This window comes from Orbicella franksi, chromosome 13 (assembly GCF_964199315.1).
Source record: "Orbicella franksi chromosome 13, jaOrbFran1.1, whole genome shotgun sequence".
Taxonomy (NCBI): Eukaryota; Metazoa; Cnidaria; class Anthozoa; order Scleractinia; family Merulinidae; genus Orbicella; species Orbicella franksi.
Genome location: NC_138157.1, coordinates 7858496 through 7877516, shown reverse-complemented (window position 1 = coordinate 7877516; position 19021 = coordinate 7858496). Strand labels below are relative to the sequence as shown.

Genomic DNA, 19021 nt, shown 5'->3' with positions numbered 1-19021 from the left:
CGAGCGTTCTTGTCCGAATCCGTGCTATTTTCTAGAGTTATATGTTTCCTTTTTGTTTCGTTACTGAGAGTAACTAAGACTGTTTCCAGGACATTTAGAAGTTTTAGTTTACGAGAATGGATGCATTTGTTGATCCAAGTTATGAGTACGATGCGCCTATGTTTGTGGATTTCTTGAAGGGCGCCGAGCAACTAGACCCTGAAGCAGACAAGTGGTTTGGTAAGTTGTTGCTTCGATGTGATTTCTTCGCGGTGGAGTTCTTTTTAACGTAAGACTTAACAAATCTTCTCTGTTTAAAGATGAGAAAGGAGCTGACGAAGGCGGCGTTTTCATTGAAGAAGAACCAAGTGATCAGGAATCAAACGAACCCACTGACACAGTCAACAACATGGCGTCCGAACTCCACGAAATCCCGAAAGAGGACAATCAGAAATCGTCTCCACAGACTGAACAAGAACCCGAACATCCGCAAGCAAATGTAGAATCAGCAAAGGATTCTCCTCAAAAGCAAGTTCCGAAAAACATCGTTACTTCTTGGTCAGACTGGGTGGCAAAAACAACGACCAGTGTTAACAAAGAAACCAAGGAAAACACGGCCCCTTCAACTTCACAACCCCGAATTAAGAGGTTAGCTGTTTAGGTTTTTGCGCTAAATAACAAATCAAAGAATTACTTCATTAACTAGCTTGCCTGCTTTTGCTAGGAAACGTGAGAAGAAGGAACCTGAACGAAGATCAGCTCGGCTGCGAACTTTGTCTACCTGCTCAACTGCATCTACCGTGTCCAATTCATCTGATGGTCATCCTGTTGCTAGGAAGGCCCCTAAAATAAAAGCGCCGTTGACACTCACTGTTCCTAACACGCCAACATTTATGAGGTAAAGTTATCTCATTGTTGTAGTGGTACTACTCAGTATGCCTGAGAATATTTGGCAAAAGATAAATGTTAAGTCTAAAAATGCAGTGCATTTTCAGCCGTTTTGAGTAGTACTTTTGGTTTTTGCTTGTATACCATCATGTAACAGTTATTCAAAGGATGGTTTTTTAGAGGGTATTACAGAGTACATGGCCACGTGGAGATACAAAATTCCTCTTCAAGAATTGAAAAATGTGTCATGAGTGAAACATTTTTGACACAAGAAAAGAAAGTTCTTATCTCCAAGTGTCAATGTAATGTTCTATGTTTTTTTAGTATAAATCTACTAGTGTTCTATTGTGAATGCCGTTCTCTAATTGGCTTAACGCTACTCGCTATCTATTCTGTGATAGATAGTGAGAAGCGTAGCAGTACCCTTGTTGACAAAATGCTGCCGCTTCTTGGGGTTTCCATAGTGTCTGTGAAGTGGATTTAGATACGTTTTGAACGACTAGTACATTTATACTAAAACAATTAGATTATTCGCCCTTGATTTCTATGCATGACAGTTGATGAGAGCACAGCCCAAGACAACTATCATGTGATGGAAATCTCAAGCTCATCATCTAATTGTTTAATATAAAGACCAATGAAATACCCCACCACCTCCGATTTTGATCAGGTATATAAACGTCATAGACTTGATCTATCACCTAAGCAGTTTGTCGCCTTGATTGATAGTGTGAACAGTGTTAGGTCATGTTTACAGTCAAATCAACATGCAGTGTACATAATGTATACTCTATCAATCCTGTAAACCTATCATCATTCTGATTGATTATGTGAGCAGCACTAAGAACTTACACTTGAACTGCACTAGTGAAACAATATATCAACAAACTCAAATATTTTATTAGCCAACTGTTTATGTAAGTGGATTTATCTGACTATACAGTGAAATGATCTGACCACATATTTTTCCTTGCCTTCAATTTCCAGGAGAGCTCCTCAATCTAAGATAGCCGCAAGCCAAGTACAGAAAACCAAAGAGGAGAATGAGCTTCAGGTTATTGCACAGAAACAAAAAGAAACCATGGAGAAACTACAACAGAACAAAATTTCCATGAAAAAAGCCCTAGCTGGGCAAACATACATGCCTTGTAGGTCAGCTGTTGACAACCTAACTCGCCCACAAGAATTCCATTTTGCAACAGATGACAGGCTTGGCCCCAGTGCACATAACACTCATGCAAGTGCCGCAGAAAATGGAAAGAGCTTTGTTGGTACACTAAGGCAACATCCTCCTTCACCAGTAAGTGATAAATGAATGTAGCAGTAAATATTTTCTTTCCTTACAGAGAACACATCAAGCTTGAAACTTGCAACCAGATGCTTCCATTCCTAGTGTATACCAATGATGTGTTATTGATTTTGCAAGTCGAACAATTTGTGCACTGTAGGAGTTGTCATCTCCTGTAAGAAATCACTATAAATTAGAACTTGGTTGCCAGCAATGCTAACAATAATCTCTTTGTTATGATTTTGATTCTGTGTAAGAGAACAACCTACATTTTTCTTATGAGGTAAATGCTTAAAACTGCCTTATAATAAAAGCCATGACATATTTGATTCCATCAGACTTTCAAGAATAGAAAACCCACTGTACCAGTGCCATTTAAGATGACAGAATCCAAAAAACGAAAAGAACCTGACAACGATGACAACCTCTGTGGGCAATACCAATCCATGGCTCAGAAAGTCTACCAGTGGCAGAAGAAGACTCCTGAGCGCTTCCGCATCAAACCTGTGCAGGAACAGAACCCAGGCCCTCCTGCCAGTATGGAGCAGACTTCTCAGAAGCTAACAGCTCCAAAGACACCAAACTTGAAGGCAAAACAGAGAACAAGACCTCTTCCTTCTGATTGCATGAGTAAAGAAGAACAGGAGAAGCAACAAGAAGCAGAGATGAAGAGGTAGCTTGACACTCAATGCAAAAACTGCAGTTGAACCTCGCTGTTTCAAACTCTCAAGCAAAATAAAAAATAGTTCTAAATTGTGAGTTTGAGAAAGCCAATCGTAAATGACTGAAGGGCAATTCCAGGGTCGAGGGAACATAGTTTTAAGTTCGAATGACAAAAAAAAATGGGGAATTTGAACGGGGAATTTTAATTACATGCACATTGTTGTAGGGGTCTAACTGTAATATTTATTTTCACAATCAAGACAGCTGAAGTTTGTTATGAAGAAGTTGTGTTGTAGTTTTCAGGTTCTAGGTTCACGATTGGTGGGAACAGTAAAGAAGGCAGGGAGTGAAAGCAACACTATGCAATGACCAAGTGCCTGTAATCAGGCTACTAAAATCCCCCCTGGATATAAGTCCTTCTATTTGCTAACAAAGATATCTAATGTATAAGTATGTTCCTTTTGCATTCCTTTACCAACATCAAAATTTTTGATCAAAAGTTATAGGTAATAGCTCTAATTGTCATGGTTTGTTAGCTTTACTACATTTCTCAGGTATGTTTTATCTCATTGTTCTGAAGCATTTTTTTATATTCCACTTATTCGGACCTCCCTCCCCCCCTCCCCCCCAGATATAAGCCCCCTACCCCATTTATAAACCCACCTAAAACTCTTATGAAGTTATATAAGCCCAGGGCTTTAAAGTGGAATTTTACAGTATGTTGTAATAGACATGCTGTCTCCCATTAATTTAGCACTGAAGTTGACAGTGAAGTTTTTTATTCCATTATTATCAATCCTCCGTCTAATTGCCTTTTTTCTCTGAACAGTTACAAGTTCAAGGCAACTGAACTGAATCGCAAAATATTTGAGTGCAATGGAACATTGGGAGTGTATATGGAACCTAAGAAGCCACTCACTGAAGTAGAACCCTTTAATTTTAATACTGAACAACGAGCTGAGGTGCATAAGACCAAAGAACCAGCACTCAATGAGGTTTGTAGTAAATACCACTTTAAGTTTTTATTACACAACTAAGCAGGTTCTGTAGCCCATAACTGAAATTGATTAGTCAGATTGTGCTTTTGCCAGACCCAATGATCTTTAAGAACTGGTTTCAGCACTAACCAAACTGATCCCTTGTGGTTTTCTTGTAATTACCTGTCAGGATCATGTGTACTAAAGGCATCCACAGTCAAGTGTCGATCAATACCCTCCACTGACATCCTGCTCGACACTTGATACTTGATCAACATTTTGATTGACGGTTGGTCGATAGTTGGCAGAGTGTCAACCAACTCATGAATATGCATCGAGTGACTCTTGACTGCAGATGCCTTTTGTACACATGATCCATCTGCCATGTTAAGTTTTTTTCTAGATAATTTTGTAACACAAATAATTAGCTGTTACATTACATTACAGAATTTCAACAGTAAAGGTCTCCATTGTGGGTGAAACATTTTTCCGTTAAAGAAAAATGAAAGTACAGGGCACCCTCTTTGATCTTCATTCCTCTTAGATAAAGGTCTCCCTTGTGGATGAAAAATGAAAATACAGTGTTACTTCTGCAATCTTACATCTTCTTAGATTTTAGTATTTTTTTCATATCTACATTTATTAATAATATCTACAGGGGGAAAATCATCCTCGACAAATCAAGGCTCAACCTCTTCCTGACTTTAGCAATGTGTTTAAACCTGAACTGCCACACAACAGCACCCATTCACAGCCATTCTCATTTGAACACCGTGACAAGGAACTGAAACAAAAGAAAGAAGAGAAAATTAAAACTGTCTTAGAGGAAGAAAAGAAGGTAAGCCAGTTTCGCGTAGAATTGACAGCTTCAAAACTGATCTCTTGACTGCACTGATGATTACACTGAAGATAAAGGGAAGTTGATAAAAGCTTATTGCCTGATTAGATAAGTTTTGTACAATGTAGGCCAGCTGGTAAGATGAATCCTGTTCCAACTGAAAGATCTGTGTGATACTTTAACCTTTCCATTGTTGCCGATTTGGAATGACAATTTTCTTCAGAAGGAGCACAAATTGGCTACTTTTCTTTTGATCAGTCTCATTGGCTCACATTTGTCGGGAGGACAAATGAGAGACATGTGAACAAACAATCTCTCAGACCTGCTGATCATTCAGTTCACTACATTGTGCTCACTTCTGTTCACTTAAAAACTGTTTGCTGAACACTGTAAAAGTCAGTGGTGGAGGCATGATGGAATTGTGTACCACATTGGACTCGGGATAAACAAATAAATAAATAAATAAATAGCTACATGTACTGCTTATGGTAGGGGGGATATTCCTGTAAGGGACTTCATTTAAGGGGGGAGCAGTTCTAACACTTCTACTCCTTATGATATCCAACTCAAATATTTGATATTTGTCCGAGTTACGATTGCATTTTTCCCTATGACAGGCACACGAGTTCCATGCTCAGCCGCTGCCCAGTTTCACTCCACCTGCTCTTCCTTCATCGTCAAAACGCCTCACAGAGCCAGCACCTTTTAATTTGTCAACAGACAACCGTGGAGCTGTGAAGGCAGAAAAATGGGGACAGCAGGTATGCTTGAGACAGTACAAGACTGTTACACAAAGGGTACTCGATCAGCTTGCATCTTAATTGCTTAATTAGTAGAAAAGTTTCAGTCAAATACTATGTGACCCCTTCACATTATGCCGCGACAACTCAAATACATGCATGTATGCATTGCGGACCTATAAGGACGATAACTTTTCGTCTCGTTGACCACCTAAGTTTATGTTTTCTAGCTTTTCTGACTTCACGAGTTTCCGTAAGATTTTCTTGTTGAACGAAACGAATCTGAAACTCTTCGGGCAGTTACATCGAGATTTTCGAAAAATTAAAAACGCAACAATCTCCGGTCATTTTGGATTTGTGTTTGAGGAAAACTCGGTCAGAGAAATCCCGTGATTATCGTAATGTCACGTTTTTGAAAAGTTCCGTTTTCAAAATGTTTTCCTTCCACACTAAAACGTAAAGCCGGCGTTTTCAAATTCCTCCGTATTGAAGAGCGTTTTCGAAAAGCTCCGTTTTCGTGACGGATTAGTGTGGCCTGTAGGCTTAACCGTTGAAATAAATAAAATTGCGTTTTCAAATTTCTCCGGCATAGTGTGTAAGGGGGCCTGCAACGTTGATAGAAGACTCGAGTTTTTATTTAAAAAATTTACCAACATTGTAATGTTGAACTAAGGATAAGTTTTTTTCTGTTTTAGCTTCAGCAGGAGATTCAGCAGGAAAGAATGAAAAGGGCATTCAAAGCCAGACCCACCAATGTCTTGTATAACGCGCCATTCGTCCCTGACAAGTCCATAGCAAAACCCAGCACGAAAATCGAAGAATTCTCCATGAATTGCGACAAGCGCGCCAAAGAGAGAGAAGTGTACGAGATGCACAAGACTGAGAGAGAGCTTGAAGAAGAGGAGGCAAGAAGGCAGTTGGAAAAAGAGCGAGAAGAAGAGGAAAAGATTTATATTAAGAACCTTAGGAAACAACTTGTACACAAACCAAATCCCATACGCAAATATCGCACGTTGGAAATTAAACAGAGCGAAAAAGAACTTACAGATCCACGTTCACCAGAATGGCAGTCGAAAAAAAGAAGAAAATTACGAGTGTGAATACTGTTTATCTATTTAATTAGGGTGAACGTCAAGTTTTTCTTTATTGTACTTGCAATCGTGCTTTGAGAAGGAAGTGGTACTAAAAACCGTGGTGCCATTTGAAAAGTTACCATCCCCTGAGTACACTGCTATTTCTTCAACGGTTTTTGCTAAAGTACCTTGTAAAATATTGCTTCTTTTTGTAAAAAGAAACTAAAAACGTGTTAGTTTTTATTGCTATGTGTAATGTTACTTAGTTAGGGAGGTAAAAAATTCATTTGTTCCGTTAACTTTTGATACTAGGCAGACGGATATTTTAATTCTTAATCCTTCATACATACCTTGTTATTCAATTTACCTGTACTTGTAAGTTTGAGTTTTGGAGAGTAAATTCTGCAGTTTGCTCAACCTCTGGTGTCTTGCAATTTATTGGGCTTGAATTAAAGTAAAATTTAGTTGGGTTCCTGAGTTAATGAGTTAAGACAAACAAGGGAAGTCCACACTGGTATCAGTTCAAATTAGAAAATTTAATACTTTCGCAGAGAAGGGTCTTGACATGATTTGACGGTTTTTCAGAGCTGGGAAATGACGGTGTGCAAAACGACAGCATCGCTAACTTCGTTCCCAGGCTCTCTCTCCTTTGCCTTTCTACCTTCATAAACCCGCTACAACGGTTCTTAAATGAACTTCAATTTTTGAGTAACCAAGGTGTGACGAACGTTTGGTGACCAGGTTTAAGGACGGTGCCTACTAAATACAAAGGTTTTTGCGCCAGGTTAAGACCTTGCGGAAAAAGTAGATCTTTGCAATGGCTATCGCAATCCACAAAGAAAAAAGAGGGTAGCCACGCATTTTTTTCGAGATAATTAGCCTTTAATCTCAATAAAAATGCTGACATCAGCATTTTTCTGAAAATAGGAGAGGATATTTATTCACAGCTTTCTTTAGAATTCGCCTTTACATACAGACAAGCAAACACGTTTATAAAGATCTGAAAACTACATGGTAAATGGTAACAAAAACCATTTTTGGTATGTTTTTAATAACAAAATCGTTGCAACAGCACTTTTAGCGTCTCTGACAGCCTTCCTCTGTTTCAGCTAAAATACAGTCTAAATATCTTTTGCTCACAACCAGAAACTATTCACCTGCTGAATAGGCTTGCCACTTCCATTTCATAACATAAAATATAGGGGTAACCACGCGTTTTTTAAAGTTATTGATCCTTTTTTAAACTTTTTACGGTGCCTGTTACATTTTTTCCTGTCACCTCCCCAGTAAAACATTTGCGTATCTCGCACTTGTTTTGCGCGCGCACTACGCCATCTGCAGGTACATGTTTACAGTTGGATTTCAGTATAATTTTCGACAGATAACAGATAGTTTTTTCAGCTGGAAGACGTTAACAGTTAGTGGTTAGCGATATGCTGCTGTCCTGGTGTTCCTGGTTTAAGTACAGGTTCATTAAACTTGATTTGGTCACAGTAGGAAAATTTTGCTTTCAATTTAGTCGTGTACTTGGTAGCGTAGTTGATTGCGTGATGTCAACCCAGCGCGCGCGTGGCACTTAAACCATGCCTTGCGTGATGCGCAACTGGCTCCCTTGTCGGCATTTGACGTCATTGGCAGCAAAACGTGGGAAATTGCAACCCAGGCGACGATATTGGTAACATTCGAAACGAGGGAAGTTACCCGTGGCAACACCGAAATTGTAGGTCCAAAACTGTCACCAAAGCTCCGTCGTGCCTTTCTTAACTGATAACCGTAGTATAAGTTTCTAATGAAAATGATTTTCCTTCTCGGCGGGAAAGTAGAGCACATGGCTATTGATTAATCGTAGTAATTTGCTCTTCCTAGAAACCATGTTTTTCTGGAATAATACAGTTACTTGTACAATCTCGTTCCCTGAGTCGGTCGGATAACGAGAGCTCTGGGAGCAACCATTTTGAAATAACCGAATCCTGGTGATTCTGCCCATCCGGTTTCACTGCGCAGTCTGCATCTATGGCGCATGCCTGAAATGATTGCTCCCAGGGCTCTCGTTTTCCGACCGCTGGTCAACTAAGGGGAACGAAGACTCTGGGAACGAGATTGTTACTTGTACAGTAGCAAACCTGTTTGCCGGACAGGTCGGCGCGCGCACGCAAAAATGTTACCCTCTCCCTCTTTCACTGATAAATTTATTGACTAACCATTCAAGAGTGTAAAGTCGACGTAACGTATTCAAGTTGCATTGTAAATAGAATATTCCAGGTTTATTTCGAGTGAGGGTCTTTGAATACATCGGAATATTTCGGTTTGCGCGGTGTTCTCCGGTTCTTATTCGGGCAATTTCGGACTCGAATATTGAGCTTTTTGCGCAGTTCAACATTTGTTGAAATCTCTAGTCCTAATAGCATGAAACTGTTACTGTTGCACACCCAGGGAGAACCTGTTGGGTTAAATTCCGACATATGACATGAAGGTCGATAAAAAGGCTAACAACATGACTTGTCAGGGCGCTTAGATGTAACCCTCCATGCTCCTGTTGAAGTAAGGACCTTCAGAAATTGCGAAGCCTGGGAACGAGACAAACTCGATCGCACATTCGTCATTTTATTGGTGATTTACTTTGGACTAACTGACAAAGAAACACAGATTTGAATAAACTTTTCGCACTTTCATTTAAACATTTACATGTTCCTTCCTCGAACTTAATAAATTTCCCCCGATTTCCACACCTCGTTCACAACTGTATTTAGCCTTCCTTGACAGACTTCTTTAACATCCTTCATTGCACAGCTAAGGACTAGCAGATTTTGCCGGGCGAGTCACTCTGCTTTTAACTGGCCTTTCTCTGTGCTCTGGGTCTGGCAGTAAATCACCCCACTTTGTTAAGTGTCGAGCACACTTGTAAATGTCACTGAAAGAAAGACAAGGTATGTTTTAAACAAGAAACAGGTATTTACTGGTATTTAACAACAACAGACGAACTATCACTCTGAAGATCACTTCCGCTCAGGTTGACGAAGGTCGACGAAAGGTCAGTCACCAATAGCAACTCTTTAAAAACAAAAATTAAAAAACTTGATGATAAAACTTTATTTAAGTGTCAAACCATGCAGCTTGGGAGAACCCATACTAATACTGATACTTTTCAGAACTACCCTAACCCAGAAGATCACATAATACACGAACTAATAAACAAAATATCCTAAATTTTTGTTCGACTCTTGACATTTTCTCTTACTCACTCGGCTTTTGACAAGCCCTCGGTATCAAACGCACGAAGCCACACTGCCAAGTTGCTCAGCTTCATTAGGGAGCACGGATATTAGGGAACGGTTGTTATTAAACTAGAGACTTGGTGCGTGAGAGTAAAAGACAGATATTTGTGGTAAATTATGACAAACAAAACCGCATACCTATCTTTCTTCCTAGTGAAAATTTTCTGTTTTAAGTCACCTGAAAAAGGAGATATTATAAAGTAGTTCTTCCTCTCTCTTAAGAAAATAAGGCGGAGCGAAGTGTAACCATTAACAGAAATATGAAGGGGATTGCAGATGGCAAGGTAGAAATTGCAGCGTTCCCAAAAATCGCGTTGAGAACGGAACAATTTTTCGATTTTTACAGCCCAATCAAAAATAGCACGAGCAACTTCAGCTGTTGCTGCTATGGTAACACATCCTGTTGCACCTTTAAAAGTGCAGGGTCACACAACTACCGGAAGTGGCCGGTTGTTTCTAACTTACCCGAGCTACAGCAAAGTTTACAAATCACGTGTCGTCTTCTTTTCTTCATCGGTTCCAGAACCCGAGGCCATGGCTTCTCTGGGAAATAATAAAGAAATCTAGATGATCAAAATGTCATGACAGGCAATATCGCTCCTCGTGTATTGTTTGTTGAGCAGTCAACACTGAGAAGTGAAACAACACGCTTTCTGCTTCTTGCTGAACTCTGGATATTTTACTTCCCCTTTCACATCTTTCCCCCTAGAAAAGTTCCCTTGTCCACCCACACTTCCCTTTCCTCACCACACTTGAATCTTCCTTCATATTTCTCTCCCCGCTCCACTATTCTCTCCTCCACTTTTTCATCCCATGATCGCCCATTCATCCTTTTCACTTCCCTCTCCTCCTACACATTTCCATTGTCCCTTCACACTTCCCTAGCCCCTCACCCCCCCCCCCCCCCCCAACCCTCCTTCCCCTTTTCTCCTCTTGATCAAACTCACCTTCTGCACCTCTGGCGCCTTTTCTGAGCACGATATAAGAAAACCTCTCGGTATGAAATCCCCTCTTCTTTAATCTGCTGTTTTTCTGTTATAAAAATATCAAATACAAAGAGAAGTTTTCGCCGAGCTTTTCTCACTATCAGACGGTCAGAAAATTTACACAAGCCAGTTAGTAGTATTTCCTTTTTTTTTTCTCGCACTCGATAACTTTGGCGCGTTGTTGCTGCTGTTACTGGTGATACTCGTGATTTGCTAAACTCAAGGCGAAGAATTGCGTTGTCGCTAGGTCATCGATTCCATGTGTATCAATGTTGTTAAGGTTAACAGAGAGCTTTTCAAAAATACTGTTATTTTTTATAGAACTGAGTTTTTTTTATTATTATTATTTAAACTGAAGATGACAGAAGATTCTGTTGAAACATGTTTTGCCATCATGTAGTTACCAGCGTTTTCCCACAGTGAAATAGGGTTGGAAATTTGTATTCCATGTAGATGTCATTTTCCTCGATAACAGTTTCACTTACCTGACAAAATGCCAACTGTGCTCTTTGTTCAAAGTTACAAGGGTGATCTCTAGTCTTGGCATCTGATCTTGCACATTTCACATCGTGCGGACACTAAAACACAGGAGACGAATCATACAATGTTGGTTCGCTTTAGTTCTTATTCGGGTCACCCAAGACCAAGAACTAGTGCTGTGACGTCCTGACAAAAAACTCTATTGGACATTTCAGGAAGGACTTACATGCCATTGATTATTACGCTCAGAGTCAGTTTTATGCCATATACAAGTAAAAGTAAGTGGAAAAGTAGGTGAACCCAAAGCGTGTGAACATTCAAATGAACGTAATTGAGCAGTTAAATGTCGCTTTTTGTCAAATACTTTATTCAAAGTCAAGATAATTTTCTGCTTCAAGAAAGAGATTCCACTGGAAACGTGACCAGTCACACTTACTGGAGAAAACACAAAGCCATTATCCATTTCCTCATCAGCTGGGTCAATGTATTGGAACTCTTCACCTGGAAAAAAAAACATATCCAGTTGATTATGTACGTTGAAAAACACTATTATCATATTTACCTTTAATACATCTTACAGTTTACGTTTTATCTATCTTGTGCTTTTCTGTTCCTTTACCATTCAACCAAGCTCACCTGCTGAAGTCTCCGTCTCCACTGAATCACCGTTCTCTCTCTGTATTACGAAGACATTCAAATATTTAATGTCAAACAATGTAATGTCATATTTAAATACAAACAAGGAGGTTGTAGTGATGAAGGCTGTCATTTGGTAAACAAGAAGTGTGTCATTTGGTAAACAAGAGGCAAAACCAAAACAAAACTATGATTCTCGAAAGCTGTAGAGACTGCCTTTGAGTGGTTTTCTTTCATTTTTCAGGAAAAGGAAAAATTTCAATTTTTGTTACAGTTTGTCAAATTAAAACAACCCTTATAATTCAGGTATAGAGTGGTATTCATTTGAGTGTCAAATAGTAATTGGTTGTGCATAAGTACGCTACACTATTGGCTTAAAAAAACTCGCGCCACTTTTTCATCCAATCAGGAGGTGCAACCAAAATTAATCATTCTATTGTGACTCGTTCGCACGTGTTTTTCCACGCTTCAAGTCAGCTACATGTATTTAGTTCAGGTTCTGATTGGTTCATTGGATCGTTTGTGTCCTTTACGTTTGGTTAGAGATGAAATTACTTTGCTTTCGGTTTTGCGGCACTCAATTGAAAACCGCTCTAATTCACATACTAATTTTACTACTGTGTTTTCCGCGGAAAAATAAATATTTCCCCAAAAATGATACTCTTATAACCGGAAAACTGCAGTGACAGAGTGTGCAAGAAGCTTTTTTCTTTCTACCTTCAGCACCAAGGTTCTGGCTTCAGATGTAATTTCAAACCCTTCAGAATTTCCATGCTCAATAATAACCTGTAATCAACAAAGGTGGGAAGAAAGCGCGCAAAATTAACTTGTATGTAGCACAAAGGTCATCACGATATTCAGCTGACAAGTAATGATTTATAAAAGTGGAAATCTGCCATTAAGATGCTCATCAATGTACAAATTGTGAGATAGAATGCACGAGGGCAAAGATTCACTCATCGCCTGTTCACAGTTCTGATCACAGTTCCGTTCACAGTTTTGTTCACAGTTCTGTTCACAGTTTTGTTCACAGTTCTGTTCACAGTTTTGTTCACAGTTCTGTTCACAGTTCTGTTCACAGTTTTGTTCACAGTTCTGTTCACAGTTTTGTTCACAGTTCTGTTCACAGTTTTGTTCACAGTTCTGTTCACAGTTTTGTTCACAGTTCTGTTCACAGTTCTGTTCACAGTTCTGTTCACAGTTCTGTTCACAGTTTTGTTCACAGTTCTGTTCACAGTTTTGTTCACAGTTCTGTTCACAGTTCTGTTCACAGTTTTGTTCACAGTTCTGTTCACAGTTCTGTTCACAGTTCTGTTCACAGTTCTGTTCACAGTTTTGTTCACAGTTCTGTTCACAGTTTTGTTCACAGTTCTGTTCACAGTTTTGTTCACAGTTCTGTTCACAGTTTTGTTCACAGTTCTGTTCACAGTTTTGTTCACAGTTCTGTTCACAGTTCTGATCACAGTTCCGTTCACAGTTTTGTTCACAGTTCTGTTCACAGTTTTGTTCACAGTTCTGTTCACAGTTTTGTTCACAGTTCTGTTCACAGTTCTGTTCACAGTTTTGTTCACAGTTCTGTTCACAGTTCTGTTCACAGTTCTGTCCACAGTTTTGTTCACAGTTCTGTTCACTGGCTGTTCACAGTTCTCTATTTTCTCGTAGTTTATTTGATCGTTGAACGCACAGATGGGCCTCGCTTCACTCGCCCCGCCCCACCCCTGTGTGCATTCCATCCCACCCCACCCCTGCGTGCTTGGCGCTCGCTAAGCTCGCTTTTTCTTTCATGTGCGTTGAAAAATAGAGAGGCTGCAAACAGTAAAAATACCACATATAAGCACTTTTTTGTTAACTTGTTCAAATGCAATTCAATTCAAAATGCTACACAGCAACAACTTGTTTTTATTTCTAAATGTGAACAGTCTACTACCAGCCTGGTTAACAAACTGACAGAAAGAGGTAAATGAGGCTTCAACAATACTATATTTAGAGACTTAGAGTTTGGCAATGGCGTGGTGCATTTCTTTGTAAACTATCGTTCTTTTCACTTCACAAATTACAAGTACAAACGTTAAGTTTGAAGAAAAAAGTAAATGTTTAGGCTCACCAAGAAGTCACTTGTTTTTCCCCATAAGCTTCGTACTGCCATTTGTCTGAGGGATGCTTTTGGTATTTCACTGAGGGCATAGGAAGCCACTACAACATTGTAAGTGATCTGTTGACAATAAATAAGCAAAAATAAAATATCTTTCAATTGAAATCTAAAAAAAAAAAGTTCAAAGCAGTTGGTAAAGTTGAGCTTGTTGAGGTTGAGTTGAAGTTGAAAATAAAGTTGAGCAGGTCAATTTGTCACGGACCCACCCCTCCCTGACATTGCATTTGACTGGTTTAAAATTATCCAGAACTGTGCTTACCATATTGGAAACTGGTAAAAATCTCTTGAAATAAACTCTTGGAATATGGAGAGCATGCTTCAATCCCTCACCACCTGAATAATAAAATAACAATCAAATCTACCATACCAGGATATGTGAATATGTCAACAGTTACATCTAACATACAGTCACCTATAGAGTTATAGATCCCAAGCATATGAAAACAAAGGAAATGTACCTCTAAGGAGATATTCAGATAGATTATTCATGTCTTGAGACACATCTACACACTGATATTCCCTGATGGAATCTCCCCATTTCTCGTGGGCTGCCCTGCAGGTTGATTTGGATACACATTATAGTAGTCACATAAGTTATACAGTATACATACAGTGTACAGTACAAGTAACTGCTAAACAGGAATCAGTCAGCATCAAAAAAGACCATACATGTCTGACAAAACACAGAGGGACACGAGGAGAGCCGATTAAAGGATACATGTTGCATGACATACAATAATGAAGTGATAAACAGTGGTCATGTATAGGTCATGTAGTAAATCATACCATGTTGCTGATCCAGAGCCAGAACCAAAATCTAAAAGATTTTCTGGTTTGAAGTCTGGTTCGCGACGACTTATCTATGAAATAAAATTATATAAAAACCAAGCACATAATCATTCACAAAGATTTAAATGTAACTAAATGTTAAGTACATTATTTAATTTCATTTAAATTATTAGTTTTCAGTTCTGAGCAGTTGTTGAACTGAATAGCTCTGACAATCTCTATTAATTGGTAACTTAAACAAGCGATGTAGACTTTTTCTCTTGAAATGCAGGCATTTTCATATTATACATGTACCACTCACTTGTGTACTGACCATTTTAAAGCTCTCAGAATTAATGTTACAATAATTAACAAAAATCTTATTCTATTGACTGCCTAATGATAACTATTGTTGCCATTAACAACAGTAGATTTTGGATGTTTTAGTTGAATGATTATATTCACCATGCATGCTATTAAGTATACCAACTTTGAAACAATATAATTATGACTAATTAATAATTTGGTAATTACACTTTCAAAAGAAGGCGAACAAAATGGTTCACATTGCTCAACACAAAAAAATCTCCATTCTTGTCTCCATTTCATATAGTACTAACTGGAACAATTTGCTTTAAAATAAGAAATTGTCCTTGCTAATTGTTTGTCAGGCAATTACTTTTCGATGGACACTTTAAATAACAATGAGGAGACATGAGAGCCATTTGAACCAAAAGCCTTTCTAATATTGTCTTTTGAGCCTAGTTTACCAATTTGTATCAGTAAGTGTCAAGTTTACTTACTTCATGAAACACTCTGAGTGTCGCAGCATAACTAGCTTGTATGCGACTTGCTGCATAAGCGGCAGCTTCTCTTTCACCATATCTATGACAAGTATAAACACAACAGGACTTGAGAGCTGAAACATTACTTATTCATTAACATGGAAATTTACCTAAGACAATTTTGAACTAATCAACATGATAAAATACATGTAATAAGTACACAAAAATGGAATAACATAGTGACAGGGGTGGGTATAAACTGGAAGCCACAGTAGCCTAATAGTTAGCATGCTGAACTCTGGATTGAGGCACCTGTCTGACTTGTAAACATTTAGCCTAAATGTAGATCTGTGTACTTACCCCACGAGGAAAACCTTTTTTCCTGAAGGGTGGCTATGGCTACACATGAGCTGCTAAGTTACTGTTGTGTTCTTGGACAAGGAACTTATAATAACTCTTGTGGAACATGTACTTTCCTCTAACCAGGAGTAATACAAACTCTGACTTGCAATATCTAACTAAATACAAAAGGCTGAGGCTAGTAGGTTTGTGATATGATGTGTAAATGCACCTTGTACTTTGGGCTTTTAAATATAATAAATGCCCTGTCTCCATTATGCACCCTTCTTTTAGCTCCCTGGGTGGTGATACATATTTGAAATATTACTGACACTACTGTCAGTAGCTGATCTTACCTTATTAGTTTATATTCAGTGCCCTTTGGCTTTTGTGTCACCTTTGCTTTTTTATTACCAGTAGGAGTGCTGTTTTCATCACTCTCCTTCGTTTTTATATCTGTATCATTTTCTTCCTCTTCAGCACCCCCACTGTCACCATTTTCTTGCTCATTGTCTGTTTCTGTCAATTCAGCTTGCTCATCATCTTCATATTCCTCGTCCTCACTTACATCACCACTGTCATCAAGTACACTTTCTGCTCGCTGGTTTTCCAACTTTAAAACGTCATCAGGATTAACTTGGCTTGCTGTTAATGACAGTGTAGCATCAAATGTTCAATTATAGCAATTTGCAAAAAACACAAGGTTTGTAATGGTCAACATCAATAACGTGAACTTGTTAGGGAAAGTATTTGAGAGGGGAGGGGTGAAGTCAGAATGCTGGGGAAGAGGTTTACACTATGGTATGTGGGCTGCAAAACAAACAGTACAAACCTGCCAGTATATCTCTCTGTCTTTTAGATTCTCTGTATTTCTGCCATGTTTGCTCTGTTGGACGTCCTCTATTTCGAATGTGCCTTGCAAGTTTTCTTCCATCACTTTCAACTACCTTCTTTAGGAATTCTAAAAAAAAATAAACAAGGATTTCAAATAATCAATTTTTTCAACATAAACATTAGCTACTTTTGACAGTCCTGTTTAATTTGAAATCTTTGGCCACAGCAGCTGTAGATCAGCATACTGAACGACTGATAAACAGAATGTACTAATTAAAAATGATTTGATGATAAACAAGTCCCCTTACTTTTGAGATATTTTTGAAGATTTTTCTCTAGCTGTTCAGGTAAATACACTGTACTGAGATAAAATAATCCGGCAGCTTCCTTGTCACGTTGATCTAATCCACTTTGCCCATAGCCATACTTCTCTGTTGTGTGAATGTTGTCGGAAGGTTCTTGATGGCTGGTACTAAAATTGGAACTCAGAACCTACAAAAGAGGGCACACTTTTTTCTAGTTCTATAAAGAAATCCATGTATGTGTCGTTCAGGAAAATATCTACACCCAAGGACACTGATAAAAGGGACTGGGGTGGGGGAAGGGTCAAAACAAAAAACCTTCTGTGAATGAATCTCATGGATATTTCTGGATACATGTTGAGTTCTGGTTACATGTCACATCAATGTGTATGTGAATGATTATGTCATGTTTGGCTAATTATGAAATAATAACAGTATGTTGAGACAAAATTGTAGGAAAACATTGTACAAAATGATTTCAATATTCAGAGAGTGTTGCCCAAGAGAAAAAAAAATAAGTTGCCCTGTGATTGTGACAAGAGATACTATATAAAAAATATAAATTTCAATGTACTTGTGGCAGTGGCCATCGTCAATTGCAGTTGGGCAAGCTTATGCACTGCTCCAAAGCTGATATGGTTTCATGTGATGTGGCTTCATGCGTGTAAGGCAACAAATAACTTGAGGGAATACCCTCCCCTCAACTACCTGTATCCCATGGCAAGCACTAGACTAGTAACGCTATTTTATTTCCGGTTAGATTTTTATGTAGAACTTGGTTGTGACTATTCATCAAAGTAGCAGGAAAAGGTTGCGCTTTTCTTTTTTTTCTTTTTCAGAGGGGGGGGGAGGGGGTGGGAGGGTGGAGAGCGGGAGGGCACTTTGTCACGTAGAATACAATTTTTTTGACCGATGCAATTCATACAAGTTTATATATTCAGCTCAGCACACGTACTCAGTTAAAAGATTAATCCCTCCAGACTCAATATTTATCCTCGCTAATAAATTACGCCTCAAAATGCATGTTTGACCATACAAAGATTGCACGCATGTACGACGCACTGCCGATGATGGGTCAATAACAGCTGACATAGCATCTCTAGAATACAAGAAAATGCACTGAAAAGCGTACACGTTGTTAAATCCTACCTTTCCTGGAGTGACGAGACGCTGATTAAAAAGAAACCAGCAAGATTTGCACCGTTCCACCGCACGAATACAAAGATTTCTTCCACTCATGTTCTGTTCCCGTGTCCCTCTTGTGGTGGCCGAGGGAAAACTGGGACGAAAACACAATCTACTTCATGTAACAGAAAACGTAATCTACTTCCAGTACTGACAACGAACAGGGCAAAATATCAAATAAATAATTACCAAGTAGACAATTTTTCTTTTTTCTTTTGACAATTTCTCACAGTCGGCATAAGGTAATGATAGGCCAGTGATGAGTTAGAATATATCAAGCCACAAGGGACCCCCTTTCCCCACCCAGATAGCCTGTGAACAGGCTCTCTAATCGAGGATGGGGTGAAGAGAAAGCGGGAAGAGGATACAACCCCCACCCCATTCCCCCCTCGACCACCTCACTCTCGGCCAGTTTCTTCTCGGTCCTTCCAGCCATTGTCATGCAGACCCCCCAGGCTGGAGCCTTTTCACAGGCGACCACCCCAAGGTCATGAGGTTCAGTTGTAATTTATTTGAAACCAGAAGGCCAGGGTCAGAGAGATACTGTAACCATTTACTATACTGTCAAAATATATTGAAAATTCGTCATCTTGACATTGAGTGATCAATCTTCTCTGTAAGTTTAGGAAGGCAAGAGGAAAAGTTTCAAAATGACTCCTTGCACAAAACTCTTCAAATGGAAATGAGTTTAATTTGCATGAAAATGAATGCACAAGTTAGACAGGTTAATCACATGTATTTTCATATGAATGACTGAGACTTGGGTGGACAGAGATACAAAAGAAAACTTAGAAATGGCAGGCCTGTACTCCTTCAAGCCAATTGACTGAGGG

At 39.0% G+C, this 19021-nt stretch overlaps 3 protein-coding genes across 3 annotated transcripts in view; 1 reads left to right on the top strand and 2 right to left on the bottom strand.

Annotated features, from left to right (window-relative positions):
- The window catches only part of LOC145465804 (coactosin-like protein), a 76983-nt gene that overhangs the window by 33703 nt on the left and 24259 nt on the right, over positions 1-19021 (bottom strand). The gene's annotated exons all lie outside the window — the stretch shown is intronic.
- LOC145465795 (targeting protein for Xklp2 homolog) lies at positions 51-6915 on the top strand. Its single transcript, XM_081449553.1, has 9 exons — positions 51-219; positions 300-627; positions 704-877; positions 1855-2167; positions 2494-2828; positions 3648-3813; positions 4454-4633; positions 5251-5394; positions 6069-6915. Exons 1-9 carry the CDS (start codon positions 117-119, stop codon positions 6471-6473), a joined length of 2148 nt encoding a protein of 715 aa, XP_081305679.1. The 5' UTR covers positions 51-116; the 3' UTR covers positions 6474-6915.
- Positions 9053-18980, bottom strand: LOC145465799 (ribosome assembly protein METTL17, mitochondrial-like). Its single transcript, XM_081449558.1, has 17 exons — positions 18153-18980; positions 17010-17193; positions 16700-16828; positions 16224-16512; positions 15547-15628; positions 14762-14835; positions 14434-14528; positions 14235-14308; positions 13928-14035; positions 12541-12609; positions 11824-11863; positions 11624-11688; positions 11193-11285; positions 10669-10753; positions 10187-10264; positions 9860-9899; positions 9053-9357 (listed from the first exon to the last, which is right to left on the bottom strand). The coding sequence occupies exons 1-17, from the start codon at positions 18240-18242 to the stop codon at positions 9237-9239; spliced, it is 1716 nt and encodes a 571-aa protein (XP_081305684.1). The 5' UTR covers positions 18243-18980; the 3' UTR covers positions 9053-9236.

Excerpts from the sequence above, each read along its gene's own strand:
- LOC145465795 (XM_081449553.1), top strand. The coding sequence starts at position 117 with ATGGATGCATTTGTTGATCCAAGTTATGAGTACGATGCGCCTATGTTT. Across the intron at positions 628-703 it reads TCACAACCCCGAATTAAGAG|GAAACGTGAGAAGAAGGAAC; the intron begins GTTAGCTGTTTA and ends TGCTTTTGCTAG. Across the intron at positions 2,829-3,647 it reads CAAGAAGCAGAGATGAAGAG|TTACAAGTTCAAGGCAACTG; the intron begins GTAGCTTGACAC and ends TTCTCTGAACAG.
- LOC145465799 (XM_081449558.1), bottom strand. The coding sequence starts at position 18,242 with ATGAGTGGAAGAAATCTTTGTATTCGTGCGGTGGAACGGTGCAAATCT. Across the intron at positions 14,836-15,546 it reads CACTCAGAGTGTTTCATGAA|ATAAGTCGTCGCGAACCAGA; the intron begins GTAAGTAAACTT and ends TTTATTTCATAG. Across the intron at positions 11,286-11,623 it reads ATGGCTTTGTGTTTTCTCCA|TGTCCGCACGATGTGAAATG; the intron begins GTAAGTGTGACT and ends CCTGTGTTTTAG.